General features: G+C 41.6%; 1 protein-coding gene across 1 annotated transcript; it reads right to left on the reverse strand.

The window, feature by feature from the left end:
* Nucleotides 1-1,098: 1,098 nt before the first annotated feature.
* On the reverse strand, nt 1,099-24,495 carry tmem102 (transmembrane protein 102). The gene is made up of 6 exons (XM_056369822.1): nt 24,071-24,495; nt 22,137-22,348; nt 7,895-8,233; nt 4,682-4,875; nt 4,262-4,474; nt 1,099-4,033 (listed from the first exon to the last, which is right to left on the reverse strand). Exons 2-6 carry the CDS (start codon nt 22,336-22,338, stop codon nt 3,434-3,436), a joined length of 1,548 nt encoding a protein of 515 aa, XP_056225797.1. The 5' UTR covers nt 22,339-22,348; nt 24,071-24,495; the 3' UTR covers nt 1,099-3,433.
* Nucleotides 24,496-26,212: the final 1,717 nt, after the last annotated feature.

Genomic DNA, 26,212 nt, shown 5'->3' on the forward strand with positions numbered 1-26,212 from the left:
ACACACACACACACACACAAGCAGCTCTAAAAAAAAAAATTCAATCAGTAGTACGAGCATGAATTTTGACTCTGAGAGCTGACAGTGTGACACAAGACTCAAGAAATGTTCACACACCAGTAGCTTAAAAATCAACCCAACTAACTCCGACCACCTTTATATGTATGTAAACTACACCGTAACTGATGATGTGCTTGTAGCGTACTGCCCCCTGCCTGTGTACCAACAGTGCAAGCAGCATTTTAGTGCTTGGTAAACCCCAGTTCAATCCAAGTTTACCCATCAATTTGTTTGAAGGTAGTGTTTAGACAACTGTATGTCTCAAGTTCATTAAGGTAAAACAAGTGAAACTAATGTTAAGTGGAAGGGAGAGAATGACTGCTTCTGTCTGGTTGTACTTGTTGTTGCCACTACACCACTTGCTGGCTGCACAGCTCGTAATCAAATCAGCTGAGTGGCACTGGAGCAACGTGTTTGCTAACAGTGTAAACATAAGGCTGGAGTAGTACCAAGTTTTAGGGAGCTTTCTGTGGCTCTGGACCTTCAGTATTCAAAGACGGGAAAATGGCAACCGTCTGTGGAGAAATGTACATGGGATAAGAGAGGGAGGAGGGAATAAAAGAGCTATGAGATGGGGAGAAAAATGAGAGAAAGACAGAAACTAGTGGAGGAAAAAGAAAAAAGGAAATAGGCAGAGAGAAACAGCAACAGATCCAAAGAGAGGCAGCTGTCCAGGCCCCGCAAGGCCCATCCTCCCACTTCAAAAGGACCACAGAAGGGCCCATCTCCCTCTACCCATCCATCCTCCATCCACCCCTCCGTCCCCCTGTGGATACTTTCCGTCTGCTGAGAGACGATATGGCCCAGTGACTAACACACACCCACTGAGGGGATAATTCAATGGGCAGCATCTGGGCGTCTGTCTGTGTCCTGCTGCATGGTTCGTCTCTCAGCGAGTACACAACACAGGCGCCTACACACACACACACACACACACACCACACACACACACACACACACACACACACACACACACACACACACACACACACACACACAGGCGCCTAGACAGACACACACCACACACACACACACACACACACACACACACAACACACACACACACACACACACACACACACACACACACACACACACACACACACACACAGAGCTCATTAAAAAAGACCAACCAAGCAGAGGAGACAGGGGACAATTATCAGAATCAGTCAAGTCAGAACCAGCCTCCAAGAAAATCAAATGAGACACACAAAACTCTCAACTTTCCTCAACGGAAACTTAATAGACACACTCACACGATGTGCAACAACATGTTCGACATACTGGACCCTCTGTGGGACGTTTCGAAGGCAAAGTACCTTGACTTAGTCGTGATGACGGCGGTCACAAGCCCCAACTCAACAGCTACACTGTACCTTTTTTTTGGGACATTTTTTTTAACTTAACACTGCTGCTCATTTAATTCCTCATACCTCCATACTGAGGGTTTGAAATGTTCTAAATCCCCTTTTAAGTCTACCGTAACACAAACTGTCAGCTCAGGTACGAACACAAAACACCAGACTTGAAGTTTCAAGGATTTCTCAAAAGCTGTAACAACTCTTACAGCAAATCAGCAAATCGTCCTATTCTCTTATTTAATTAACCAGTTTAATTCAGTCTCATTCTGTGTCCAAGGCCCGGTCACGCTACAAAGTGTCACTGCGAAATTCATCTGCCTTTTAATGTGAAATATGTGGTAAATAGCTTTCAAAATTTCTTGATTTCATAGGTTTTCAATTAACTATCATATGATCAGACGAAGGCATAAATCATCAGAAATCAAAAAATATTTGGCATTTTTAATTGAAAAGGTTTGAAACAATCAAATATCAAAATAGTTACCAATTAGTTTTTATTAAGTAATTAGTGGACTAATTGTTGTAGCTCTGGTAGTGATTACTCGCAGGGCTACTTCTACAGCTGGCTAGCAGACCAGGACAGGCTAGCATTAGGCAGTAAAGGAGCTCTGGACTAGACCATTTACTCCCCCTGATATTTTCTTCTGTACATCATGTCAACAAGCTAAGGGCTTGTTAACTGGAAGTTAGAAAGCTCATTACTTCAGTTGCTGAGTTCACACAGTATTTTCAAGAGACGCATTTGTACCATTGACTCGTGCCTCGTGACTTCAAACCCTCTTTTGAAGAGCAGTCATCTGAGGAGGTCAAATAAAACTGCACGGTGTGACACAGCTAATAAGCTACAACAGCTTCCTCCATTTTCAGTTCCCTCAAATTATTGGTCAAGTTCATCAAAGCTGAACTTGAGGTGATGGATATGAGCTTATCTAGCTATCTACGTAATGAGCAAATCTTATGACACTGATTCCATCGGAATTAACTGATTTTGCCACAAAATGTTGGCTCTTCAACATGTTGGTGTGACCGGGCCTTTCAACAGAGAAAAGGCAAATTAACATTCTGACCAAGATTCAGTCGAGTCATCAAAACAAGATGGTTAGGGTGTTTGTGTTTGCAAAACTGCTCAAACATAGTTCTTTGGTACATTCAATTACCCAATAAGCGGCATTGATATATAGTTAAAGACCTTATAATGGAATCATATACATAAAAAAAATGATAAGTAGTATGAATATTGAATACCTGAGAAAGACTAAAAACAAGTGAAAAAATATGCCATAAATTGAGGCTTGGGGGTTAAAAAAAAAAAAAAAGGAGCTAAACTGTAGTTGAAAGAGAGAAGAGACTCTTTGTTCAAAGGCTCGGCGGTTCTCTTCACAACATTACATTCAGTTACATCAGCCACACCTTGTTTTTCCTTTCTAATTTAGCCATCGCCCACTCTGATCTAAAATAAAAAGGGGAGAAACGCAGCAATCAAGGCTCTATCCTCCCTCCATCTTTAGAAGTGTTAAGTAATATGTAAAATGTACACATACACATAGATAGACACACATTCTCACACACACACACACACATACACACACTCTCTCTGTGTTGATTTCCGTTGGACTTATTCACACGACTAAAGCCGGCTCTCGTCTTTGTAGCACCAGCTGATAAGTCTCGTTAAGGCCAGCTCGTTAGGAGAGGGCCGTCTCCGTGGCAACAGCTCGGTGACATCATGTCTTGTTGTGCGACGTCCACTAAACTGGACGTCATTTGTCAGTAGTAGGACATGTGTGTTTTTTGGTTTGAAGAGTCAGTCGAGCAGCATGGCTTGGTTCAGCCTCAGGGTGATGAAGAGGGGGAGTGTGCTCAGTTTCAGGCCAGATGTGTTCTGCAGAAAAACACCTGCCTGATTTTCAGTCTCCGTCCCCTCTGATGTGACATCTCAGAGCATTTCCAGAGTGTGTTTGTAAGATAAACACACACACGTTTCCACACGTCTTCTCTGCAGCGTGTCTGCCTCAGTAGAACTTGTCATCGATGCGGAAGTGCGGCCTGGTGACATCATCAGGGTTCAGGAAGACAGATATGGATTTCCCAGGGTTCTCTGTGACCAGCTGCTGCAGTCGCTGCGCCAGCTTGTCCTCCGAAGGCGAAATGATGCCGTTGGCTGGGTGATGCCCGGGAGAGCCGTGGCCGTTGGTGCTAGCTGTTAGCTCCTTCTTCAGCTGGCCCGCCTGCTGGGCCTGGTCCAGAGCTGCCCGCAGGTGCTCGCTGGGATCTGAGCGCACGTGGGCCAGTTTCCTGGCGACCAGCAGCGCCTGGCTGTCAGTCAGGTGCTCCAACATGTTGCACTGGGGCAGGAAGTAGTTTGGGCAGTTTTTACCAAGGATGCAATGAGCCAGATCATCTAGGAGACCCAGGAGGAGGCGACCGGGAGTGTCAGCGTCAGGGCAGGACAGGTAGGCTGCAGGAAGTCGGTCACAGGCCCAGAAGAGAAGCGTACGCAGGTGGTAGAGGCTGAGGCCTGTGCGGGGACGAGCCAGGATACGAGACAGTACGGCCTTGGCTGCTTGGAAAGCCTGGGCCATAGGGAAGGGGATGCACTTCTTCAACTGAACCTGGGAATAACAGAAAGAGACGAGCAATGAGTCAAGTAGAAGCAGGATTAAGGACATAGTGATAAACTTTTTAAAAAATCAAGAGACGGAGGAATAGAAAGGGAAGAATAATTACAAAGAAGTACACAAAGAAAAGCAGATGGAAACATTGCACTGATGCTTTAAACCTATTACAAAGTGGCACCAGACATGACACCACAAAATAGGTTACATTCACAATCCTCTCACCTCGCTGCGTGAGAATGCCAGCCTCCACTCCCTGTCGGGCCGACCACCCAGGGGGGAGCAGCAGGGCAGCAGATAGAAGCCAGATATGGCCTCCTCCTCTGTGATTTTACCGTCCCAAAAGTGGTTGGCAGTCAGCCAGCCTTGGGCCACAGCAGGCCAGCCCCGAAACGACACCACAGGCAGCAGGTCGTACAGCACCCGGCTAGAGCCTGCCTGCAGGGAGGAGACGGTGGGGGAATAGGGGGAATATTAGAACATCACTGAATCTGTCCTGGATTTCTATTCCTCTTACAAACATGTTGCTAATTGATTTCTTGAAAATTATTTTAACATTTGACTACAACCTGATTTCACTTATGGATTCAGACATAATGATTTATCATCATTTCAGCACGGGAATAAGGGCCACCTAATCTGTACCTGGAGGATGATGGTAGTGAGGGGTCCATTCCTCTCCAGGCGGTCCGGGGTGGGGATGCCTCTCTGGGGGCTACGTCTCAGCTCCTCCACGGCCTCACTCACCACCCCCCAGAACCAGTCTGTCACCAGGGTGGGAGAGAAGTAGCATCCATCCAGAGACTGAGGAGAACCCAGGGAGGGGATGGAGCCTTTACCTGAGGAGGGAGAGGAGAGGAGATGAGATGAGATGTCAATACAAACCAGCTGACAACAAACAGATTAGCCAAACTCACCAGGCAATGAAAGCATTTGAACTGTCAATATCAACCAGTGTAATGTACTTTTTTAGTCAGAAGATTAATACTATCCAAAAGTTTCACGGTCTCTATGGAAACCAATTCACCAAAGACCCTGTTACACAAGGTTTTTGAAGTTGTAGTATAAAAACATTACATTGATTCTCTATTCTTTACTCTTCAGACTAGTTTGTTATCAGACTCTAGATTTAAAAGGGATAAACTGCAAAACTTTGCCCAGGGTGAGAGGCAGATAATGTGGGTTCTGACTGATAAGGAGACGAGCAGATAATGAGTAACTCAAACTAAACGGAGGACATGTTCATTTGAAGTTCAACAAAAAAATAGTAGGATTAGTGTTTAGTGTGCAGAGTAGTGTGTAGTATATTATCATACTTGTACGATAATTCAGCTCTTTGTTTGATGTATGATCAGAATTTTCTTAAACTCTGTAAATGTACAATCATTTTGATGTCATAGTCATGCCATAATCATGAAACGGCTGATATGGGACCAACCTCATTACTCATTGTCTGTTAACTGTTTCAGTGATCTAATAACATCAGTCAGCACTCCCAGCCTCCAAAAAAACTGACTGTTTTTCACAGCTTTTCTTTATGATACTTTCATGTCATTTATCTTCATTTTGTCTTTGGTTTTTGGTAAAAAATAGCTGTAACTGTTAGCATGTCCTACAGCCAAACAAAAAAACAACTGGCCCGTAGTCGGAGCCTGTTGCAGTCGACTTCATCAACAATCATGGATGTATTGTGAAATGCAGTACAGCCTTTGGCACAGATTCATGTAGATTGCCATCTCAGTCTGTGTGTAATAGTACAATAGTACCTACCTTCCTACCTTAATTACCACTATTTTTACAGTACTTACGTTTTTTGGGTTTGAAGCATCTGGCAACACTGATGCAGATTAAAAAGTCAGGACTAATTTTACCTGAACTCACCTGTCTGCGCAAATGGATAATTCTGCTAAACCAGCTGTGTGGCTACCCTTCCTATACAACAAGTCACTGCATTAAGGCTGCCATTTTTTTGGTGGATTTGTACTTCTTTCCCATTTTGGACATGGATTTAGGATATTTGGACTTGGGCAGGGTATTGCCACTGATTTCCCAAATAGATTCAATTCCAATTCACAAGGTCATGATTCGATTCAGTTTCAAATTCATATTTCAGTGTAATACCAATGATGCTTGGATATGAATGAGGTTCTCAGAGAACTAATGCTGTAAATTGTTCCTCTAACCTGGTGCATTATCAAAAATATTAATGTTTACATGAAGAATGCACACAAAGCTTTTACATTAATGCACTTTCTATCTAACATGACCAACAGTTTAGACACACATCTGAAGAAATGATAGGTAGATAAATAATATGTGTTGCTAACGTACTGCAAAGCACCGGCTACAGAGTGTATGAACAGGTACGCATGGCTTCTTCTTGCACATCTTGCATTCGGCTTTACTTTTCTCCAGCTCTTTGCTGTCTTCATAGTTCTTAAAAGCAAAGTGCAACCACACATCTGCCTTTAGATTTGTCGGTGCCTTCAATGGAGCAGCATCGGCCATTTTTTTGTCTCTTCACGTGACCTGATCTCGTTGCACGAGAAGGATGGTCACATGAGATGAACAGTTACAGCTTCACACGTCCAAGGGAGACTGTAAAAGGCTCATAGAAGATCAATCTTGGGATTTTCTGAATCGATATCGGATTATTCAAATAAAGATCGATTTGAATCAGAGAATCTTTTTTTTTTTTTTTTTTTACCCAATGCTAATTACGAATATGGCTGTTGGTGACAGTAATTGAGGATATTCTCGATACTACTCTAATTTAAGAATAATGCTGAAACAATTAGCTTAGTTGAACGATCAACAATTAATCGATTAAGTTTATCAAGCAAAATTTTGCTCAAATGTGAGGGTTTGTTAAATTCTCTGTTTTATATACAGTATATACAGAAAATTTTATATATTTTATGGATTATTGGAAGATGTTACCTTGAGAAACATAATGGATGAACTATTGAACTATTAATCACTTATAAAAATAATGGTGCGGCCCTCAAGTAGACCTTTGGGTACCTGTAGTATTGAGTTTACTAATAAAGTTGAAGAGAGGTGCCAACGCTGTGCTGCAAAGAATAAAAATTAGAATTTAAACTCAAAACACCTCTGCCCTTTTTTTAACCTTTCGGTAGCATTTTGCTGTGACACGTACATTCTGTCAACTAAACCACGCCGTCCTGCCACCACAAACTCAGTAACAATACAGTAATATCCTGTGGGAAATGTTCTGATACAACCAAGAAATGTATTTTCACAATCTGCTCAAAATTAAAGAGATTCATATCAATAAATGTCATTACCTTTTCTCATCTCGGAAGTTTCATACTTGCGAGCGCGTGGCAGATTGATGTCGCAGTGCAATCTCCAAGCAGCCGAGTAATCTTGAACTTTTCGATTGTTAAGTTACACTCATAAATGTTTCAGCGTTTATTTCCTGGGGAGGTTTTCTCGTTTCACCTATCTGAGGAGTTATACGAACGCGGCCTCCGCTGCAGCTTGCCAGGCAAAATTGCTTCACAACATCATGCGTCATATTATCTGAGTGAAACATGAGCGAAATTCAATCAGCTCCGCTTCCTTCCACCCTGCTCTGCCACACTACCTTCCACACTTGTCTATTCCACTCCTCTTTCCGCTCGTCACTTATCTCTTCATCTTTCTATGTTATATTCTTGATTCTCCATCCTCCTTCCACCTTTCAGTTTGTCCCTTACCTCCCATAACATCCCTGTATCTTCTTCTTTTTGTTCGTTCTTCATCCAGTCACCTTTTGTTCCCCCTTTCCCTCGCCCTCATGATCCATTTCTCCTTCACTGTTCTTCCAGTGTCTATTCTGCTTTATCGACTTACCCATTTCTCCCTCTTCCTCCTCATCTTCCTCAGCAGGAAGTCCATTCTCCTCCTGGCAGCAGATGCTCCAGCGCGACAGGATGTTGGAGTCGCAGAGGCGGAGGCTGAGCCATGAGTGGCAGGGTGGGGAGTGCCTCATGTCCAGGGTGACAGGCTGGTTGCGGTCATGGAGCTTCAGGGCGGGTACCAGCAGGGTGAAGTCCAGGTCAAAGTCGGCCCCTTTGGCGTAGTCCCCCAGGTCCTCAGGGTTGAGATCCAAGACCCCCTCCCTGGCTCCGCCTGACAGCAGCAGGTACTCGTTGGCCACCGGGAGGCGCTGGTCCACTTTCTGGACTAAGCCTGGACGGGGTAGAGGGAGGTGAGAAAGACACACATAAATCATTCACACTCAGCAAAATTTATATTCAGACACATTTGTGCGTGGAAATGCGTTTCAGCAAATGGGCAGAAAGGTTTTTTAGAAGTTTAGAAGTTTTTTTTTTTTTTTCTTGCTCACAGATGAACACGCATCATAACCTCAAGAGAACGCACATCAGCTTTGGCAAACGCGCTGGGACAGAAAACAGCAGTCCGGCTTAGTTTGTTTTGAGAGGTGCTGCATATATTTATGAGTCTGAGCCGCAGTAATATTGATATACAAGGAGGAGTGTGAAATTAACAGCCCCCTCAGTGACCACTGGTCTAGACACTAATGATAATTTCAGTGGCTCGCCTACATGTGTGCTCAGCCAAGCCTTCATTTCAGCTCCCAGACACTCTGTAGTCTCGACAAACAATATTCAACTACACCATGATTGACAGAAGGATTTCTGTCTGTTATAGATCAACACGAAGTTTGGTTAGGTAAATGCAAAGTACTGGGGACATAGAAAATATCACTATAAGGAAGTTTGATGTGGCGAGAAATAGGAGCAATCAGCCAATCGTCTTGTTATATTCTTATTATATTTCAGACATTGCTGCACTATCAGTTTCCCAAGTGCTAAAAAGCTGTCCTCGCTGTCCTCTCTGCACAGTTTATATGAGAGAAACTTGCCTGCAAATCCCTTTATGGCTACTTAGCTGTGTTGTAAACTTCCCAGGCTCTGGGCCCATGGGAGCCGCAGCACTGGAGTCAAGTAAATTATGTTTTTCCAGCTTAAAAGAGCAAACCTGAAAAAGACCTGATCCTAAAGCCAAACCTGTGCTGGTCCAGAGCTAACTGCTAGTTCTACTATAGGTCAAAGGTAAAAAAGCACTGGCACTTCAAAACCCTTAGCAGGGGGAAGAGATTGTGGGAGCTTGAGCTTGAGTGTTTATCCCCTCCAGGGCAGTTAAGTGGCCGCAGAAAGCTGGAACGGGGGCATCAGACCAAGCCGGCAGGCCATGGCCGGGGGTTCAAAGCTGCTAACATGATTCCTCTCATCCAATTACATGGGCACACAACCTTGGTGGCAGGATGCCATGTGATGTTTTCATGTAGAGGCATGTGTGAGTGCCTAGATGTGTTTTTTTTTTTTGGATGTGAGGATGAGTCATAAGGAAAAAGCGAGATAAAAAGGAAAAAGCTACTGATAAACACAAATAGAAACCCATTTCTGGTGCTTCCAGTTTTGGAAGTTTTAAGTGATAAAAACTATTGAATGTAAGGTGGTTGATTTGGCTTTGGCTACTTCATCCTTATGATTAGTGCTAAAAGTTTCCATTCTAATTAATTATGACCAGCATATCATGGTCTAACTGAGGATCATATTCCTTCACGAGAGCAGCATCCCCCAGACTACCACACAATCGTTTGCTGCTCTACATCAAAATGTAGAACAGTTTGATGGAATACAGAAACATAGGTGGGAAACAGGAGGGAAAACATCAAGAGAATGAATACGAACAAGCGACTAAAGTGGGGGACAAAGTCAAGTGTGCTGACGAGGATCTCTGTGGTGCTCTGCTTTGAAAAGGGATAAAAATGAAAGTGCCTCCTTTCACACCACCATAGTGGGAAGTAGTCAAAGAGAAGAGGACAAAATAAAAAGCATGTGACAGAGCGTCTTTGGATCTTTGCATTTCTCAGCAGAATCAGCTCATCTCCCACCACAAGCTCCATTCATCTCCTGACTAGACTACTGCAGCTCAGTCATCAGCTGAGAGCTCCCACCGAACTTTATCTAGAGTTCTGTAGATCCTCAGGATCGTCAGCCTGTGAACCCTCCCATGACATCTACAGGAAGTCCTGGTAGCATTCAACATCAAATATGTAAGAACTGTTTCACTTTATCAAAGTATTCCTACTTTTAAGAAAATACCTCAGTAGAGATGAGAATGAATATGTAGAAAATTACTTTCTGGTGTGCTGTAAATCATGGTGAGTGACATATCCTAACGATCCTAACCAACCGTTATAAACACAGTGATCAGACCGAGACGCCACCTATCAGCCCCACTCTACCAAAATAAATTCAATGTAACTCATTGCTTCAAGTGCAGCCTTCAAGACTTTACACATCTACACTAGATGTACAGCATACACTCAGTAGTAATTTTATAGGCACAGCTAGCTAAAAGGAATGCGGTGGAATACAATAACTCCTACACTTAAAAAGGTTACAATGTTCATGGGGGCACAGGTCCCCCTTGCTTTTCAAAATCATATTTTTGTCTCCTGCACTTCTACAGTTTCAGACTGATTTAGTCAGTGAGCTCTCCCTCTACGGTGTCTTCTTACTGTCGACCTATCAAAACACCACGAGGAAGAAGAGGAACTGATGATAGGCTCCAGGCTGTATTCGGTGATTACATGTACTCACGGTGATATTAAGTTTCTGCAGCTGTAAGTCGTTTCACTTCTCAGACCACAGAAAGGCTACACTAACCCTCTGAAACGGTGGAGCAGGCTGAGAGGAAGCTCTGCAGACATTACAACTCCTCACCGTCCCCTGCCTGCTTTAAAATGATGATGGTGATGATATTATCATTATTATCATTATTATTATTATTAGTAGTAGTAGTAGTGTTATCAATAAAGTTTTTCAGGATTAGTGCATTAATACTACATCTACCACAATAACTGCAAGTCAGAGATTCTGTCGGGTATGTTTAAATTACATTTAAAAGATGAAAATTTAAATTCCAAATAACATTAAAAAATGTAAATATTAAATTGCACTTAAAATTTAAAATTACAGTTAAAAAAAATTACATTTTAAATTACATCTAAAATTTTTAAATCTACATTTGAAAGGTCAATACTACTCTCAGAGCTTCACTTCTCTGCTCCCCTTACTTATTAATGCACCGTGTGGACCAAAATTTCATGTAATGTCCCCTCTTGTCTCTTGAGCAGCACGACACGCTGTGTAAGATGATTAAAAACAACAGAGGAAGTTTAGGGTGATCAGACACATACCTCAACAATCAGTGACAGAGAGCAGGCAACAAATAACAACTTCAAAACATGAATCTTATCTGATCAATGAACATTTTTTCGTCCCTATGTTTATCCTTTATATTTCTGCTTCATCAGCATTCAAGATATTCAACGCCATGTAAATAATTAACTAGTTGGGGCAGATGTGCTGTGGCTTCACGAGTTGCAAAAAGTGCATCATATTTTACTCATCTCTCCTCTTTCTGAGGTGAGTGTTTGTGCATGCAACGTGCGAAACAAATTATGACCAATCCACCATCAGAACTTGAAATCTGTTAGGCTGGAGAGAGGGAGAAAGACGAGAGAAAACGCTGGATGGGCAGATCAAAGAGAGGAAGAGAGGGAAGAAGACAGTGTCAGAGCGAGGAACGGATCAGAACGCCAGCCAAAGGGCAGCGAGTTTGAAGCTGCGACTCCTCTGATTTGTTTGGTTTTTATCTGCCACTGATAAATTAGGTCAAATAGGCGAGGAGGAGGAAAAGAGTGATGAAAAAGAGAATAAAGAGCATCTTATCTCTCCAGCAGGGGCTTCAGTTAGAGAGAGAAGGGCAGAGGGAAAACTGTATCAATTAGCAAGGCTTCTCCAATCTCCACACTGGCTGCCAGAAGTTTGAGGTTGTTCCAAGGAACACAATCTACTTTTTAATCCAAACTCTCAAATCAACACTCGAACGCTTCTTCGCTGGGCATCTGCCAGCGAGCGCGCACACACGCATGGGTGCACACATGAGCACACGCCAACACATATGCCTGTAGACACACACAGTCTGAGAATAGAGCTGGAATGGAGACAGTCTAGGCTGGTTTCACAGCCACGGATTAAACCTAATCCTATAAAAAATGTCTTTTAATATAGATTTCCATTAGAGGGAAGTTTTTCGTTACAAGCTATTTTCAGACTAGACCCAATTCCATGTCTGTGAAACGAATATTGGTTCCTCCATCAGTCTCAGTGTGTGCTGTGAGGAAAGTCTACCCACACACACACACACACACACACACACACACACACACACACACACACACACACACACACACACACACACACACACACACACACACACACACACACACACACACACACACACACACACACACACACACACACACACACACACACACACACACACACACACACACACACACACACACACACCTGCATGGCAACCCAGTGTTTCTATTAAAACAGATAAATGCTGCAGATGTGGGAGCGTTTTTCTTCCACCCATTTATCACTTGGGCATTTAACCAAGATTATGATAGAAAAAGTATACAAAAATTGTAATCATTTTATTATTTATTTTTTAGGCAAGTTGGCTGAGCAACAATAAGATAATAAAAAGAAAACAACCTTTGTGTACCATAATACAGGAGAAGAGGTTTTATTCTGGCACATTGAGCCACAGTAAAAATCATGAACCAAACTCTCAAGGTTAAAAATCATGTGTGTTGCAATCAAGGAGCAATCATGATGCTGCAAGAGTCTTTGAAATGACCTGCTCCAGGAGATGAGCCTGGGGGAAAATTCAATATCTGAATTTAACATCAATAAATCATCACAACTTTAATCCTGGGAGAAAACTGTGATTACCATAAACAAACACCAGAGAGATCTGCTGATGCTGCTGCTACTGACCTCTACACTGTATTTTACTTTAAGTAAAAAAAACAACAACTTTAAAATGTCTAAAAACGACTAGACCTACTTTTTTTTCTTAGTTGTGTACTTGCATTATCCCAAATGTCTCCAGCAATTTTCAAAACTAGAGAAATATGTGATTTTAATCATGGTAACGTTACGTTTCATTTGGTCACCTGTCAATGACGTCATATCCCCTTTGTGCATGCATCGATGCTGTGGTTGTCTACCAGAAGATCAAAATTGACTTTCATCTACTTTTAAGCCACATTTTTAAGATACACTTCTATTGCATATTTTAACCAGATGAAGGATTTTAGTCATTGGACATCTGGATCTTCAGTTATCAGAGAAAAAAGCCAGAAAGCCAAAAACCAGCAGCTCAGCTCCGAGACATCCTGTGTCTGCCGAAGAGTGTCGGTGAATCACAGATTTTTGATTGTGAAATTGCTTTATTCTGCGGTTCTACTGGTTTTAATCCCCTGGTCTGTTTGTTTTGAAGAAGAGGAGACCTCTGTGGATAATTCAGCTCCCTGTAAAAACCCTCTGAACGCCTGACACTGAGGGAATCAAACCGGGAGAAGCTGACGGCAATAGTGGTGAGACAACAGCTCGCATGATCCCCCACTATAATGTTACCCAACGCTGTCTTTTCTTATTGTTTTGTTCGAGAGACCCCCTAACCCAGAAGTTACATACTGTGTGTTTAAATACAGAATCTTTACTATTCTAGCCACGAGCTGTTCTAAATGCATATTTGCTGTCCTTTTGGAGACTAAAAGCAAAAAAGGATGGGTAGACAGATATGCTTTACAACTAAGAAAAATGAAGGAGATGGGAAATGTGGTCCAAACTTTGAGAAACAAATGAATTCATATATACATATATAGCAGGGCTTTCCCTTTACTCCATTCAGAGGGACAGACCACCCTCTCACCCTGCCTAAAAATATTTAAAAAAAATACATCATGAAACAGTCATATTTTAAAAACTAATTTACTATGATTTTAAAATCAATAGATGTATTTTCACAAGAGCACCATGTTGCCATCTGTCTTGGGAGTTTGTTAACAATTCAATACATAACTGCGATATTACGCACTGGTGTATTGAACAACATCAGGCCATTTGGCTGTGAAGTCCCTGGTACTTCAATTTTTATAATTGCTTTATACTGAATAGCATAGTTATACTTCCCACACATTTTTAACACACACCTACAGGGATACACAAACTATACTAAACATTCACATATACTATGTATACTATACTCATGGGTGCTTTTAGACAGGCATCATTCAAAATGAATCTACAAAGTGACAATGCTGAGAAATTCCCTGAGGCAGAGCAGCAGCACCATCATGAGAAAAATGTCCTTTCTCATCACAGCCGGAGCAAAGTGAGAATATTCCTCCACACACCTCCGGTTTGATAGACTCCAGAAATAGTTCTGTAAATCTCTCTGGAAAATGGGATTCCTCTAAATAAGCTGATGACTTCTATGTGTTGCTGTTGCAGGAGAGAGAGAGAGAGAAAGAAACTGTGCCTCTGTTCTAAAAACTAGGATGCGCTAACAACTGAGAAGTAGGTAAAACTAGTAATCACATTCTGCATGCATTTATTTTCAACATTTGTGGTGCAGCACGAGGCTGAATGTGCGGGAGCCCACAGAGGAGCTGACCATCCCACATGCATTTATGCACTTCCTAGAGCCTGAGAACAGTGTACTTTCATGGTCCTGTTAACGGGTACACAGACTAAATAATGGCTGACATTTAACCTTTCACTACCCACGGTTCCGCCTGCGGAGGTAGGCACTGCTGGTAATATGAAAAGTTATATAAACATGAACATGTAATATAAATACCGGTACATTAGACTCTTGTCTTTGTGGTTATTGTGGTCATTTTCATAAAGAACAAACTGTAGTAAAAATTACCTTGGAGCTATTTTAGATGCTAAATAAGAAGCAACAGCCAGCAGCCGCTTAGCTTATTTACTTAGTTCACTTTAGAAAAAGTGTTAAAAAAAAGGAAAAGAAAAAAAAAGGTCACATTGAGGATGCAAGATAACCAGTGGAGATTCAAGACTCAAGCCCTGCTTTCAGCTTTTATACTACACTAAGAGAGTAGCGTCTTCTCATCTAACTCAGCAAAAAAGAAAGTAAGTTTTTCCAGAAATGTCAAACTATTTCCTCAGAAACCTCAAGTCAAAATTCATTGCAAGGGTGTAAGAGTAAAAAATACTCCACTCGTTTTAATTTAGTTGGACCATCCCCAAAGGCAGGGGCCATGTTAAAAGGCTTTTAACTAATTTCTTTCCCCATAAAAATTCAGTTTCACATCTAGGTGCATTTAATGTCTGTACCTGCCCTCTGACTAATCTCACAGTCCTCAACACAAACCGTGTTGACACGGTGAGCACATGTTCCCATTAAAACCCTGCTCACACAGTCATGGTGCTCTACTGTCAAGATGCTCAATTGAGCAGTAATGACAGTATCACCAATTCAAATATAGATGCTTTGGACAGATTGAGTAGTAAGTAGCTCCACTGGAAGTCACAAACTCTTGATTCAGGGCATCTTAAAGGATGGCATGTTGCCTATCTCAAAATGAGATTCACAATTGTTATTTCACATCCTCTACCTCTGTGTGACCTTCCTGTTATTCCAGATAATAAAACTCTATTACAGCAGCAGAGCATGCCATAACAATAATCTTAAAAGCAACCTCATCCTAAAAGGAGCAATTCAATCCGTTACAAATGACTCCTGACTAATATAGTCTCAACCGGATGTTATCAGTGCTTTTTCAACCAGCGCTTCACCTCGCACGCTAATAGCAGGATTAATCCCAGACAACCCAAAGGTGAGCCATTCCGCCCGCTCGTTGTTTATGAATTCATATGAAGGCAGGAGATTAGCTCCAAAATGGGCCTATTAGAAGAAGAGGAATGAAGAAGTTTAAATTTAATCAGGTCGGGGGGGGGTTTAGATCACTGAGCTAGGCGTTTGTGTGTATGACAGTGTGCGACTGAGTTTAATACAAAAACAGGGCTGAGAGGGATGGCAGACATTTTGTGTCTAAACCACATGCAGAGAGAGAGGTTGCAGGAAGCTGTCAGTGTCTTCAAGCTCCCCGCTGCTGCTTTGATGCCAGCTACTCTGTGATACCATGTCCTGACAAATGACAGGCAATTATCACTTAAAGAAAAAAGTGCCATCACAGTTTTGCTTTCACATTTTACATCTGTGGGCTGCTTGGCAGACTCGTCTTTCAAAAACCCCTGTATAGCTGATCCTTGACCTGTCCTGACGTTGTGCGTTTCCGAACTGCACTGTGGTTCCGTTGCTTCACAGTGAGCCGAGTCCTGGACTGCACACCCTGCACGCTCTCATGTTGAATGGGAGGGCCGGTAGAGAGACCGACACAACAGGACCGGTGTAAACTTGGATTTGGAAACTGGATTTTTTTTGACAGTCAATCAGGCCACCAGGATTTGTCCCGGTATGGCTGACACCCGGTCCGACCTGGGTGGTGCACATAGTACACCGGTGGTTGGAGTAAATATCAAAGTTCAGGATCTAACTTAATGTCAGCTTTTCTCCCTCTTCTCTTTCTTTTTCTCTCTCACCCCCTCTCTCCTTGGCCAGGTGTTGCCATGTGCATCCACTTTATCCATCATTTCAAATTAAAAGCCCTTGCGACTTCATGACGTTGCAGCGGCATCAGTAATTTCTCAGCTGTAGGCCACCGCTGCACAATCTATACAAGGGAATCACTGGTGTATTTGTCAATCTCACACTCACCAACTGATGGCGCACCAACATTCCCCAACACATTATGATCAACTTTTTAAAGGATTACTGAAAGGTGTCACAGTGTGAGGTGTGTAGCAAACACACAGATTTTTAAAAAGATGTTTTCCAGCAACTCAAGACAGCTCCAGCCTGCACGTAAGATACTGTTATCAGCTGACAGCTACTACCAAAATGATTCCTTCCTCTTTGCCTGGGGAATACTGAAAGTGTGATTATGAAAGAGCAAAAATCACAATGTCAGCCTTGGTTATTAAAATGAGCAGGACGGCAGATAACATGTCATGCAATGTCGAAACACCTCTTATTTAACATGCCAAATTCACTGAGTCATATTTAATCAGATACAATGAAAGACACTTAATGAATGATATGATGTGATGTCAGTCTGTGGCCATGTTCAGAGAGGACACTGCTGTGTTGTGTTTAAGTTACAGACAGTTGTTGGTTAATTTGTTACAGAGCCTCTTCTACCAGAGGTTTTGAACTCAGCTAATTAAACATCAACTAAATTGTGTTTCCCTTCTTATTCACTGATGTGCCAGCAATTAAGATTTAATGCTGCTAAATGCCAAAAAAGGTGTCAGTGAACAACAATGACCATCATTTTTCGCAGGCAAGATGTTTATCATCTGTGCTGCTTGGCACTTGTGCGTCAGCACTGATGAAAACTGAAGACAAAACAAAGCCTAAATAATCAAATATTTCACTCATCTACTGTTGCAGTGCCATGAATCTGGCCTGGCTGCCAGATGAAGACAGACTCTCAAATCCAAACTGGCATTAACAGAGAATTAGTCATCCAGAGCAGCCATGTTGGCCCTGAATCCAAGCCTCCGCTAAAGAACTACTGCTCGACTCTGAGCATCAGTACGGGGCCCTCAAATGAGGCAGGAAGTCACAGCGGCGGAAACAGCATCCAGCTGTGAATCAGTCACACAGGAGTTCACTAGCGTTAATGGGCTGGAGTCAAAGACCGGCCAGACGCTGTGTCGATCCAGAAAGCCAACAGCAGGCCTGGCTAAGTGAGCTGCCTTCCCAAAGGGGATGAAGTTGCCACTCTGATGGTTAAAATTTAACCAAGAGGGATTTTTTTTTATACCCAAAATAAAATATGCATAATATCATATGAGAGGTTGTGCAGCCACCGAAAAGGTCAGAAAACTTTGGGAGAAGCAATTTAGTGCCAGATAAATGCACCCAATATTAAAGTCTGCAGTGCTCTGCTCTGACTGACTTGTTGCAAGACTGTAAAAAGCAAAACAAAACCTACAGAAAATAAATCGGTCTCTGCAGGAATTCTGCACTTTCCAACATTAAGGGTTGCTATTTTGTCAATATTACAGTGAAAAATGGTCCAATTTTCTTAATCACTATAGGAGCTTTACCTACCAGGGTTGGACAATATGAGGATAAACACCATGAGACAACTGAAATGTGTCAACATGCAGATTTGTCTATACGATTTATACCAAGGCAGCTAAAGCTTTCATATACCATTATTAAACCTATAATGATGACTGGTGAGTTACTGAAATGTTTTATCGCTTACTTTAATTAATCATGACGATAATTCATTGTGAAATAACACAAAAAAGTTTGTAGACTGTATCTCTATTTCTGGTAGGAAAAAACTGTGAAGTCTTTTTGAGCCACAGCAACCACAGAAAAATCTGAGACTCTAGTGGGACTGATAAATATGCAGGCCTTTCATTTATCATCACTCATGCACACACAAACACAGGCAGGCTTTGTTTTGGTTCTTCATTGTTTTGTTTTTCCATTTTTCATCACAGTTAAAGGTGAACTTTTGACTGGTGCCTCTGCTGACCTGAAAGACACCAACTCACCCTTCCCTCTCTCTCTCTCTAAACGCCTCCACTTGTCATTGTTCAGGCCTGAATGTGAATACCATTAAGTGGCTTAAGTGTGAGGAATAGTGGAAAACAAAGGGGCTGATGAAGGAAACCCAACAGGAAAGCAAGAAGTGGAGGTCACTGCAGGACAAATAGAAGATATGGTGAAGGAAACCTTTTCAGTAGCAGATCATAAAGGAGAATTTTTCTATCTGTTTCCACTTATCTGCATCTGACAGCTGAGTGAAATACTTAATGCTGTAACCGGTTATTTTCTTGTCTCAACTGATAAAAATATAAAAACATCTGGGCTGAGACACAACAGCGCTCATGACTCTTTAAACCTGGATCAAAAGTATCAATTCTCTCCGACATGAGGGAGCGGAGGAACTCTGAACTGAACTCTCTCAAGCCGGCTAACAAACTTTAAGATCTGAAAAGTTGGGTCTAGGCTGCGTCTGGGCCTATCACCAGATCCTCTGCTTCACTGGCAGTTCGGATCTATTTCTGCCTTCATCAGACTTTTGTTTTTCAAAAGATATATACAGTAGCCCCGACCATGCTTGCCTGAAGGCAAACCACAGTGTTTACTCAAACGCAGGGTAAATAAGAGCCTCTTCTTGGATCTGTCAGCGTGTGAAAAAATTCACTGGGTGTACTGTGTGTGTGTGTGTGTGTGTGTGTATGTGTGTGCGTGCGTGTGTGTGAGAGAGAGAGAGAGAGAGAGTTTAATCTCTTTTCTCTTTCCTTTTCCCCGACAGTGTGCAAAGCCCAGTGGGGATCCCTCTGCAGCTCAAACTTTATAAAAGCCTGGCAAAAACAGCCACAGACACTCGTGTTCAGCATCCACACACACACACACACGTACACACGTATACACACACACACACACACACACACACACACACACACAGACACACAGACACACACACACAAGCACCTGCAGCAGTGACGAGGCTCCTCCAGCAGGCCGGCAAACTGTAACAAAGCCCCTCCATCAGGAGGATATTTGCTTTTCAGTACTGCCTTTCATCCTCCGCAGGGCCATGAGAGGCATAGAGCCGCTAATGCAGCTACCACCGCATACTTGACTTGATATTTCTAGATTCCAACACGAACCATCTCCCTCTGTTGAAAGCACCAATCTTTTTTTTTTTTTTCCCCTTTCACAGTCATTGCTGTCACAGCGAGCGGTGAGGCGCAGGGTATGAAAATACCAGCAAACCACTGGTGATTATGCCGACAGAAGCTGCCTTGAAAACTAAAAAAAAAAAAAAAAGTTACCAGGAGATTCTCAACCAAGAGGGAGTGGGAGCATACAAAGGGCTGTGCACCCGAATCATGAAAAATGAAATCCGAACAAAGGGAGAAGCAGAAAAACAGCTAAAAAAAAATAAAATGAAAAAAAAATAGAAGTTTGCACAGAAAAAAAGAATCTCTACTTGTATGTGGTGATTCAATAAAATAAGAAAAACAGTCCTGGGTACTATTTTGACTTGTGTGATTTCTCCCTGGGGTGGAGGCAGCCTGTTTCATGAAGCTATTTCAGATTGATGAGAAGACTGAAGCAGAGCAGAAGCATGAGCTGCCTGTCAACCACTACTTATTTGACAGGAATAGTAAAACTGTTTGACAAATGGAGACGGAAAGAGAGGACTTGCAAAAATTTGAAACTGGGGAGTAAAATCAGAAATCAAAGTGAGATGGAGAAGAGCTGAAAGAGAAACACACAAAACTTTCAGGGTGCTGACCGAACATGCTGCGTTTTCAGCTTTCCACTCACAGACTGACGGCGACATGAAAGAGCAGAGATGACAGAAGACAGCAGGGAGGGGGCAGAGTGCCACCTATTGGACAGATGAACACACTTCACTTTTTACTCACAGCTGACAGTAAAACAACAATCAGATTGAGACAGCCTTGTGTCTCACTCATTCTCAGTATAAGTCAGCAGCAGAGCCATGCAGAATGAACATATGAATCATATTAATGTGTTTGAATTCCAAGATTCAGAATCAAATATTACAAGTTGTTACATCCACACTGCCACAAAATAGAAACCTCTAATTTGCCATAACAGACCTGAAAGAAAAACGACGTGTCTGTGTCTGTCAGAAGATTAAATTGAACATATTGTACCTGATCCATCATTTCAATGCAGATTAAGTTTAGTGTTAATCGTGTCTGTCACACCTGCTGTCTCACAACCTGAGTCATAAAATGGGTCTGTTAAAGAGAACTGTGTCCTATCACATTTAAATGAAATCATGCAGCTTTGTCCTTTTGGCCTAAATGAAATTTGATGTCAGGAATGTGCACGTCTACAAAAATGTCCACTCAGGTCCAACAGGTTGAGTAGAATAAAGTCTCAGAAATGAGCAAACGATCTCTACTGTTTTAAATGATAAAGACTTCTTATCAAGCTGCAGTGTAGCTTTGAATGTTTCTGTTAGCTCAGTTCTGCTGGTTGTTGACCATTTTTTATCCCACCAGACAGGATCTGTCCAGGACTTTACATCAAATACAAACTTTTACTGGAGAGTAAAATAAAAAGTAGGAGGTGAGGGAGCTTTCAGCAAAGCAAGACTCATCAATATGAGAACATTTCAGTGTATTGTTAAAGCCCCATGATACACATTCATCAACCCAAAATACATATCCTCTACTGGATACTAACTGAAGTTCTCTCCTCTAGCCAAGAAACTATATTTGAACACACACCGAAAGATAACTAGTAAAAACAGCTTGATGATTTGGAGTTGGCCATACAATTTGTTCCAGTAAAAAGTTGTTAAATAAAACGTTCTGTACTAGCACAGCTCACTGCATGTTAAGGCCTGCCCTTTAGCCAACTGACCAGAGTGTGGTTGTACTGGGCAGCTTCCAGGTGAGAAAGTGGTGAGGGTGGAGCAAGGTGTTCCTGGAAAACATTGCTCATTGCTCTAGGGGAAAAAGCCCTGGTGTAAATAAACATAAGTACATACATACATTTGCTTGCTGAGAAAAGGCAGCAACAGAAGCAAATCGTTCGCTAGTTCAGTTTTATCTGTGTTAAGATGATGTAAATGGCACAAGCACATAGATACACACAAAGCATCAGCTGTGCAGTGGGATACGCTCTTATCTTCCACCATGTAACTCTGCCTCCACAGCTACTGTAAAGTATATTAATAGTTAATTGATAGTAACTTTAACTCCAGGCAATAAATAATTACTGTCCCACAGGCTTATACTGCATTAAAACCACACTCTATTAAAATTATAATGGAACATATTATATATACTGTAACGTACTGTTAACTTTCAATATCCAAAATACAATACAGTTTGTGTTTAAAGTGGTGAGATTTGAGGGCATTCAGATGGTCCACAGCAAAATGAATATAATTAATAAATATTTAATTTCAGTATTATTGAATTTATGATGCATAGGTCCGAGGAGAGAATAAACTCTACAAAGGTCAATACTGATCATCTGTAATCTGTGATACAGGGGGTTTTATCCAGTGTTATTGCAGGCATACCGAGCATGTTGAAGATGAAGTCCTTAGCTGTGTGAACCTCTAAGGCGGTCTGGTCTCCAAACTCCCCCTGCTCCAGTACAACCAGCTCAGACACCTGTGCCGACAGCTGCTCCAGGGTGGCCCCCGATCGGAAGTCCACCTCTGACAGCTTCTTGGTGGGGGCTGGGGAACGCGGAGCCACAGCACTCATCAGGGACTCCATTTCTACAACCCTGTAGGGTGAGGTGAAGAAAAGAGAAATCATTTTAGGGTTGTTAGCCTACATGTCTGGCCCCATTTTCATGGCTAACACGGTCAAAATGGGTCCCCTGAGGTATGAATTATGCTGTCACAATGCCAACTAGAAGGCCCATGCCCCATCCCTCCACCAAGTTCGGTGCAAATCGGTCCAGTAATCCTACTTACAAAGAAACAAAGAAACAAAATAAACCCACCAACAAACAGACGTGGGTGAAAACATAACCTCCTTGGCAGAGATAATAATAACTACTGGTTTTACACTACAAAAAAATATGTGTTTTCATTTGAACTGTTTACAGGATGTGAGTTACAGCCTGTGTCTAGACAGAGCCTTCTTGTTTTCATTGCTTTATAATGCTTGCCTTGTTTTCAACAGCATTGTGTGAATCATGAGACTTTGAGGTACACTTGTAAAGGATCACATCAAAGAACAACTAACATTAAATTTTAATAACAGAAAATGTGATGCTGATGCGGCAGCAATTACAGACTTGATTGCTAAATACTGAAAGCCCCAAAATACATTGACTAATAAGAGCATGTGTGTATTATTCCACTATTCTCTGTTACCAAGTCGAATCCAATATGAGACTGTTTGTAAAACATATATACATTCTGACACTATGAAGAAAATTGCACATCAAAGCAGTTGTTTGTTAATATAACTTGTAATTTATGATCATCAAAAGTACGCTATTTATCAGCCTCAGGGGAGAGGATCAGAGGAAAGTAATCCTCATGTAATCAGTGTTTTTAAATGAGACTTTTGCAATGATGCTTATATTTGAATCACAGCTATAAACCAAACAGATCGCTGTCTTTTTCTTTTTTTAAACATTAACAAAATAAGACTTAAAGGCTCCTACCCTGCTTTGTATCTCTGCATGTCTAAAAGGGTGAGTTAGTCGAGTCATGCATTTTGAAAGGGGTTATAATGCACTTTACGTAATGTTGTGCATACCAGGACTAGTCTTGAAAGATTTAACGTTAAGTGCAAAGGAATTATATTATTGGTATGGTGTACTGTTAAGTAGACAGAGTATATTAAGTGGCTATTTGTTTACATGTTTAAATAATTGCATGAAATAGTATGCCTTAAAAGTAACAAGCCAAGAAGTTGTAATGTAAACAAAGTTCAGTCGAGTGGAATGACAACATGGCCTCTGCCCCACCAAACTAGGTCAATTAGCGAGCGTGCTCCCCTGCTTCTAGCTGCTAAGCTAATAGCCGTTCAAATTAGCCATCTTGCTGTCTGACAGTTAACATTAGATAATGAGATAATTCGTAAAACACTAAAAAAAAATGACCCTGGGCTGCATTAGACAGATTTCTGTAACTGCTGTACGTCGGTATAAGAAGACCATTTAACTTGCAGTGATAAGGTCGGTGACGTGCCTCGCCCACAGTCAGCTAATTTCTTTTATTAGCTGATATTAGCCAACTAGCTGTATCAAATTAGCATGCTAGCTAACATGACAGGTGGGGACAGTGAAGACAAGTGCAGCGACACACGCCCGCGCACACAACCACACACACACACACACATTCACACTAAAATCTATAGATACACACACACGCACGCACACATACGTTCACCCACATGCACTCAGCTCGGGTCTCGTTAGCTTGCAAGTCGCGCATCAAATTATTAGCTATCAGGCTAAAGCTGTCAAATATCGCAAACAGACACACACCCTTTACACAGTGATGCGAGGGAGTTTCTTCGCTATCTTCTACGTTTACTGTTATTGTGATCCCTGTGTTTTAATCCGCCTTCTTCAGCTGTCATTTCCAACAGGTCCCAGGCGCCACCTTCCCCCTGGCAACACCGTCCCAGAAATCATGGTCCTACTCAGAGGATCCAGGGATTAGTAGTTTGTGTGGCACGCACGCCCCACATTACAAAACTACAAAAGGATTTGTGAGGTCAGCTTTATGAATAAAACTGCGCCCGTGTCCTCGAAAAGAAGATAAGGCAGAGCTGAGGTGTAGTAGTAGCAGGGCAGGGCGGTTTCACGACTGCACAGCCAGTGTTTTGATGCATGAGCATATAAGCAGTCCTTTGTAATTCCAGCAGCAGTGGTGTGTTTGCACCAGAGGGGCAGGCTGCTGCATTGGAAGTAGGCACTGATACTATTCTCTCTCTCTTGTTCACCTTTTAATAAAACCTGTGGGTGGAGATAGGTTGTTTACACTTTTCCATCTAAAGAGTTCCTCATATGAAAATATTTTTGGATTAATTGTGCTATTATAGTTAAATATCTTTAGTTAGTAATTACAACTTTGAACTTTGAGAATGCCAAGACCGAGAGTTTTGTGTAAAGTCTGGGGTTTTTATTCGCCAGCTGGGAGAGTGCAGATGGTTGTAGTGGTTAGAGCTGTTACATAATCTAAATATTACACACAAGTCTCTGCAATGATATTGTGTTTACAACTAAACAGAAAACCTAAAGGTCATGAATACCCTTTTTTCCTGTGGCTGTATAACATTTTATTCCTCACTCATCAGATTTATTTTTATTTTCCTTTCCTTCTTTTCTTTTCTTTTCTTTTCTCTTTTTCCATCAAAATCAATGATGCACAATACTTCTCCAGTATAGTATGCTTTATTTCTCAAACATGCTTGCTTTCATCTGGGTGGTACATAAAGTGTTTGCTTATATTTATAAATATCTATACTCAATCATTTCTAAACAAATATACGGTTGACCTCATACACATTAATTACTCAAATAAATAAATAAATAAATAAATAATCTTTACAAACTTTATTAAAAAAGATCCTACACTTCCCACAATGCAAATCAATCAGACCTTTCCATCACCTTCCAAGTTTTGCTACACCAAATTCTGTTTTTATATCTGACTTTTCTACCATTTTTGCATCTTTATTGAGCAATATTATATATATATATATATATATATATATATATATTTTTTCCTCTTTGGGCTTTTAAAAACTATTAAAATGCAACAGTCTGAACAGACTAAATCCAGTATGGACTGATCTGCTCATAACTTACAGACTTGCAAGTTGTGACGAGGAATTAGATGGAGATATTGCCTCTTATTAAGGAAGCAAGCAAAAAGTACAGTGCACGTTAGCTGATAAATTGCCACATCTTCTAAACTCCACGTGCACAGTTTGTAACGCAGACTTCCTGTTGAAAATGTTCAAACTTCCTCGGACACCCTGGGATCATGGGTAATTGTTTCCCACTACATGAGAACCACTTGCTGTTTAAAATACATATATAAACCTCTTTGATTACACTCCAAGTTATTCATTTCCTGCATCACTGCCGAACTGCTTTGGATTGATAGTGTCTGGAATAACCTGTCAGACCTCTCTCTTAGCCCGTCTCTGGTTCACTGCTCTGTTACACACTGCAATCACACTGACTGTGTGAAGAGCCGTCCATACTGTGCCATACAGTGTCTGATTCATCAGCCCATTCTGTGGTATAAGCTGAACATTTATCAAGATAATGCTGTACCAAACATTACTTAATGAGCAAGGCAAGGGAGTGACACTGCCCATCTGCCAAATGAGAGGTAAGAGACCACCCTGGCCTTCAGCAGACAGTGCAATGTCTCTTAAACTCTTTGCTTTTAACTCTTCTTCTCTTTCTTTGATCTTTTTTTTTTACTCACAAAGGGGAGAAATGAAAAAAAATTTCCTGCTCTCTTGACATTCCTCCATACATCACCCATTTCTAGAGATGGTGCTACCATAAAAACCCTTCCTCTTTGCAAGTCAGATCAGTCTGAAACCGCTGCTGTGTGGTTTAAATGTTTCAGATCAAGCAATGATCTGCGGGTCTAGTATTCAAAGA

The sequence above is a fragment of the Seriola aureovittata genome, chromosome 23 (assembly GCF_021018895.1).
Source record: "Seriola aureovittata isolate HTS-2021-v1 ecotype China chromosome 23, ASM2101889v1, whole genome shotgun sequence".
NCBI lineage: Eukaryota > Metazoa > Chordata > Actinopteri > Carangiformes > Carangidae > Seriola > Seriola aureovittata.

Excerpts from the sequence above, each read along its gene's own strand:
- tmem102 (XM_056369822.1), bottom strand. The coding sequence starts at position 22,338 with ATGGAGTCCCTGATGAGTGCTGTGGCTCCGCGTTCCCCAGCCCCCACC. Across the intron at positions 8,234-22,136 it reads CTTCATCTTCAACATGCTCG|GCTTAGTCCAGAAAGTGGAC; the intron begins GTATGCCTGCAA and ends TACCCCGTCCAG. Across the intron at positions 4,876-7,894 it reads GGAGGAAGAGGGAGAAATGG|GTAAAGGCTCCATCCCCTCC; the intron begins GTAAGTCGATAA and ends CTCCCTCCTCAG.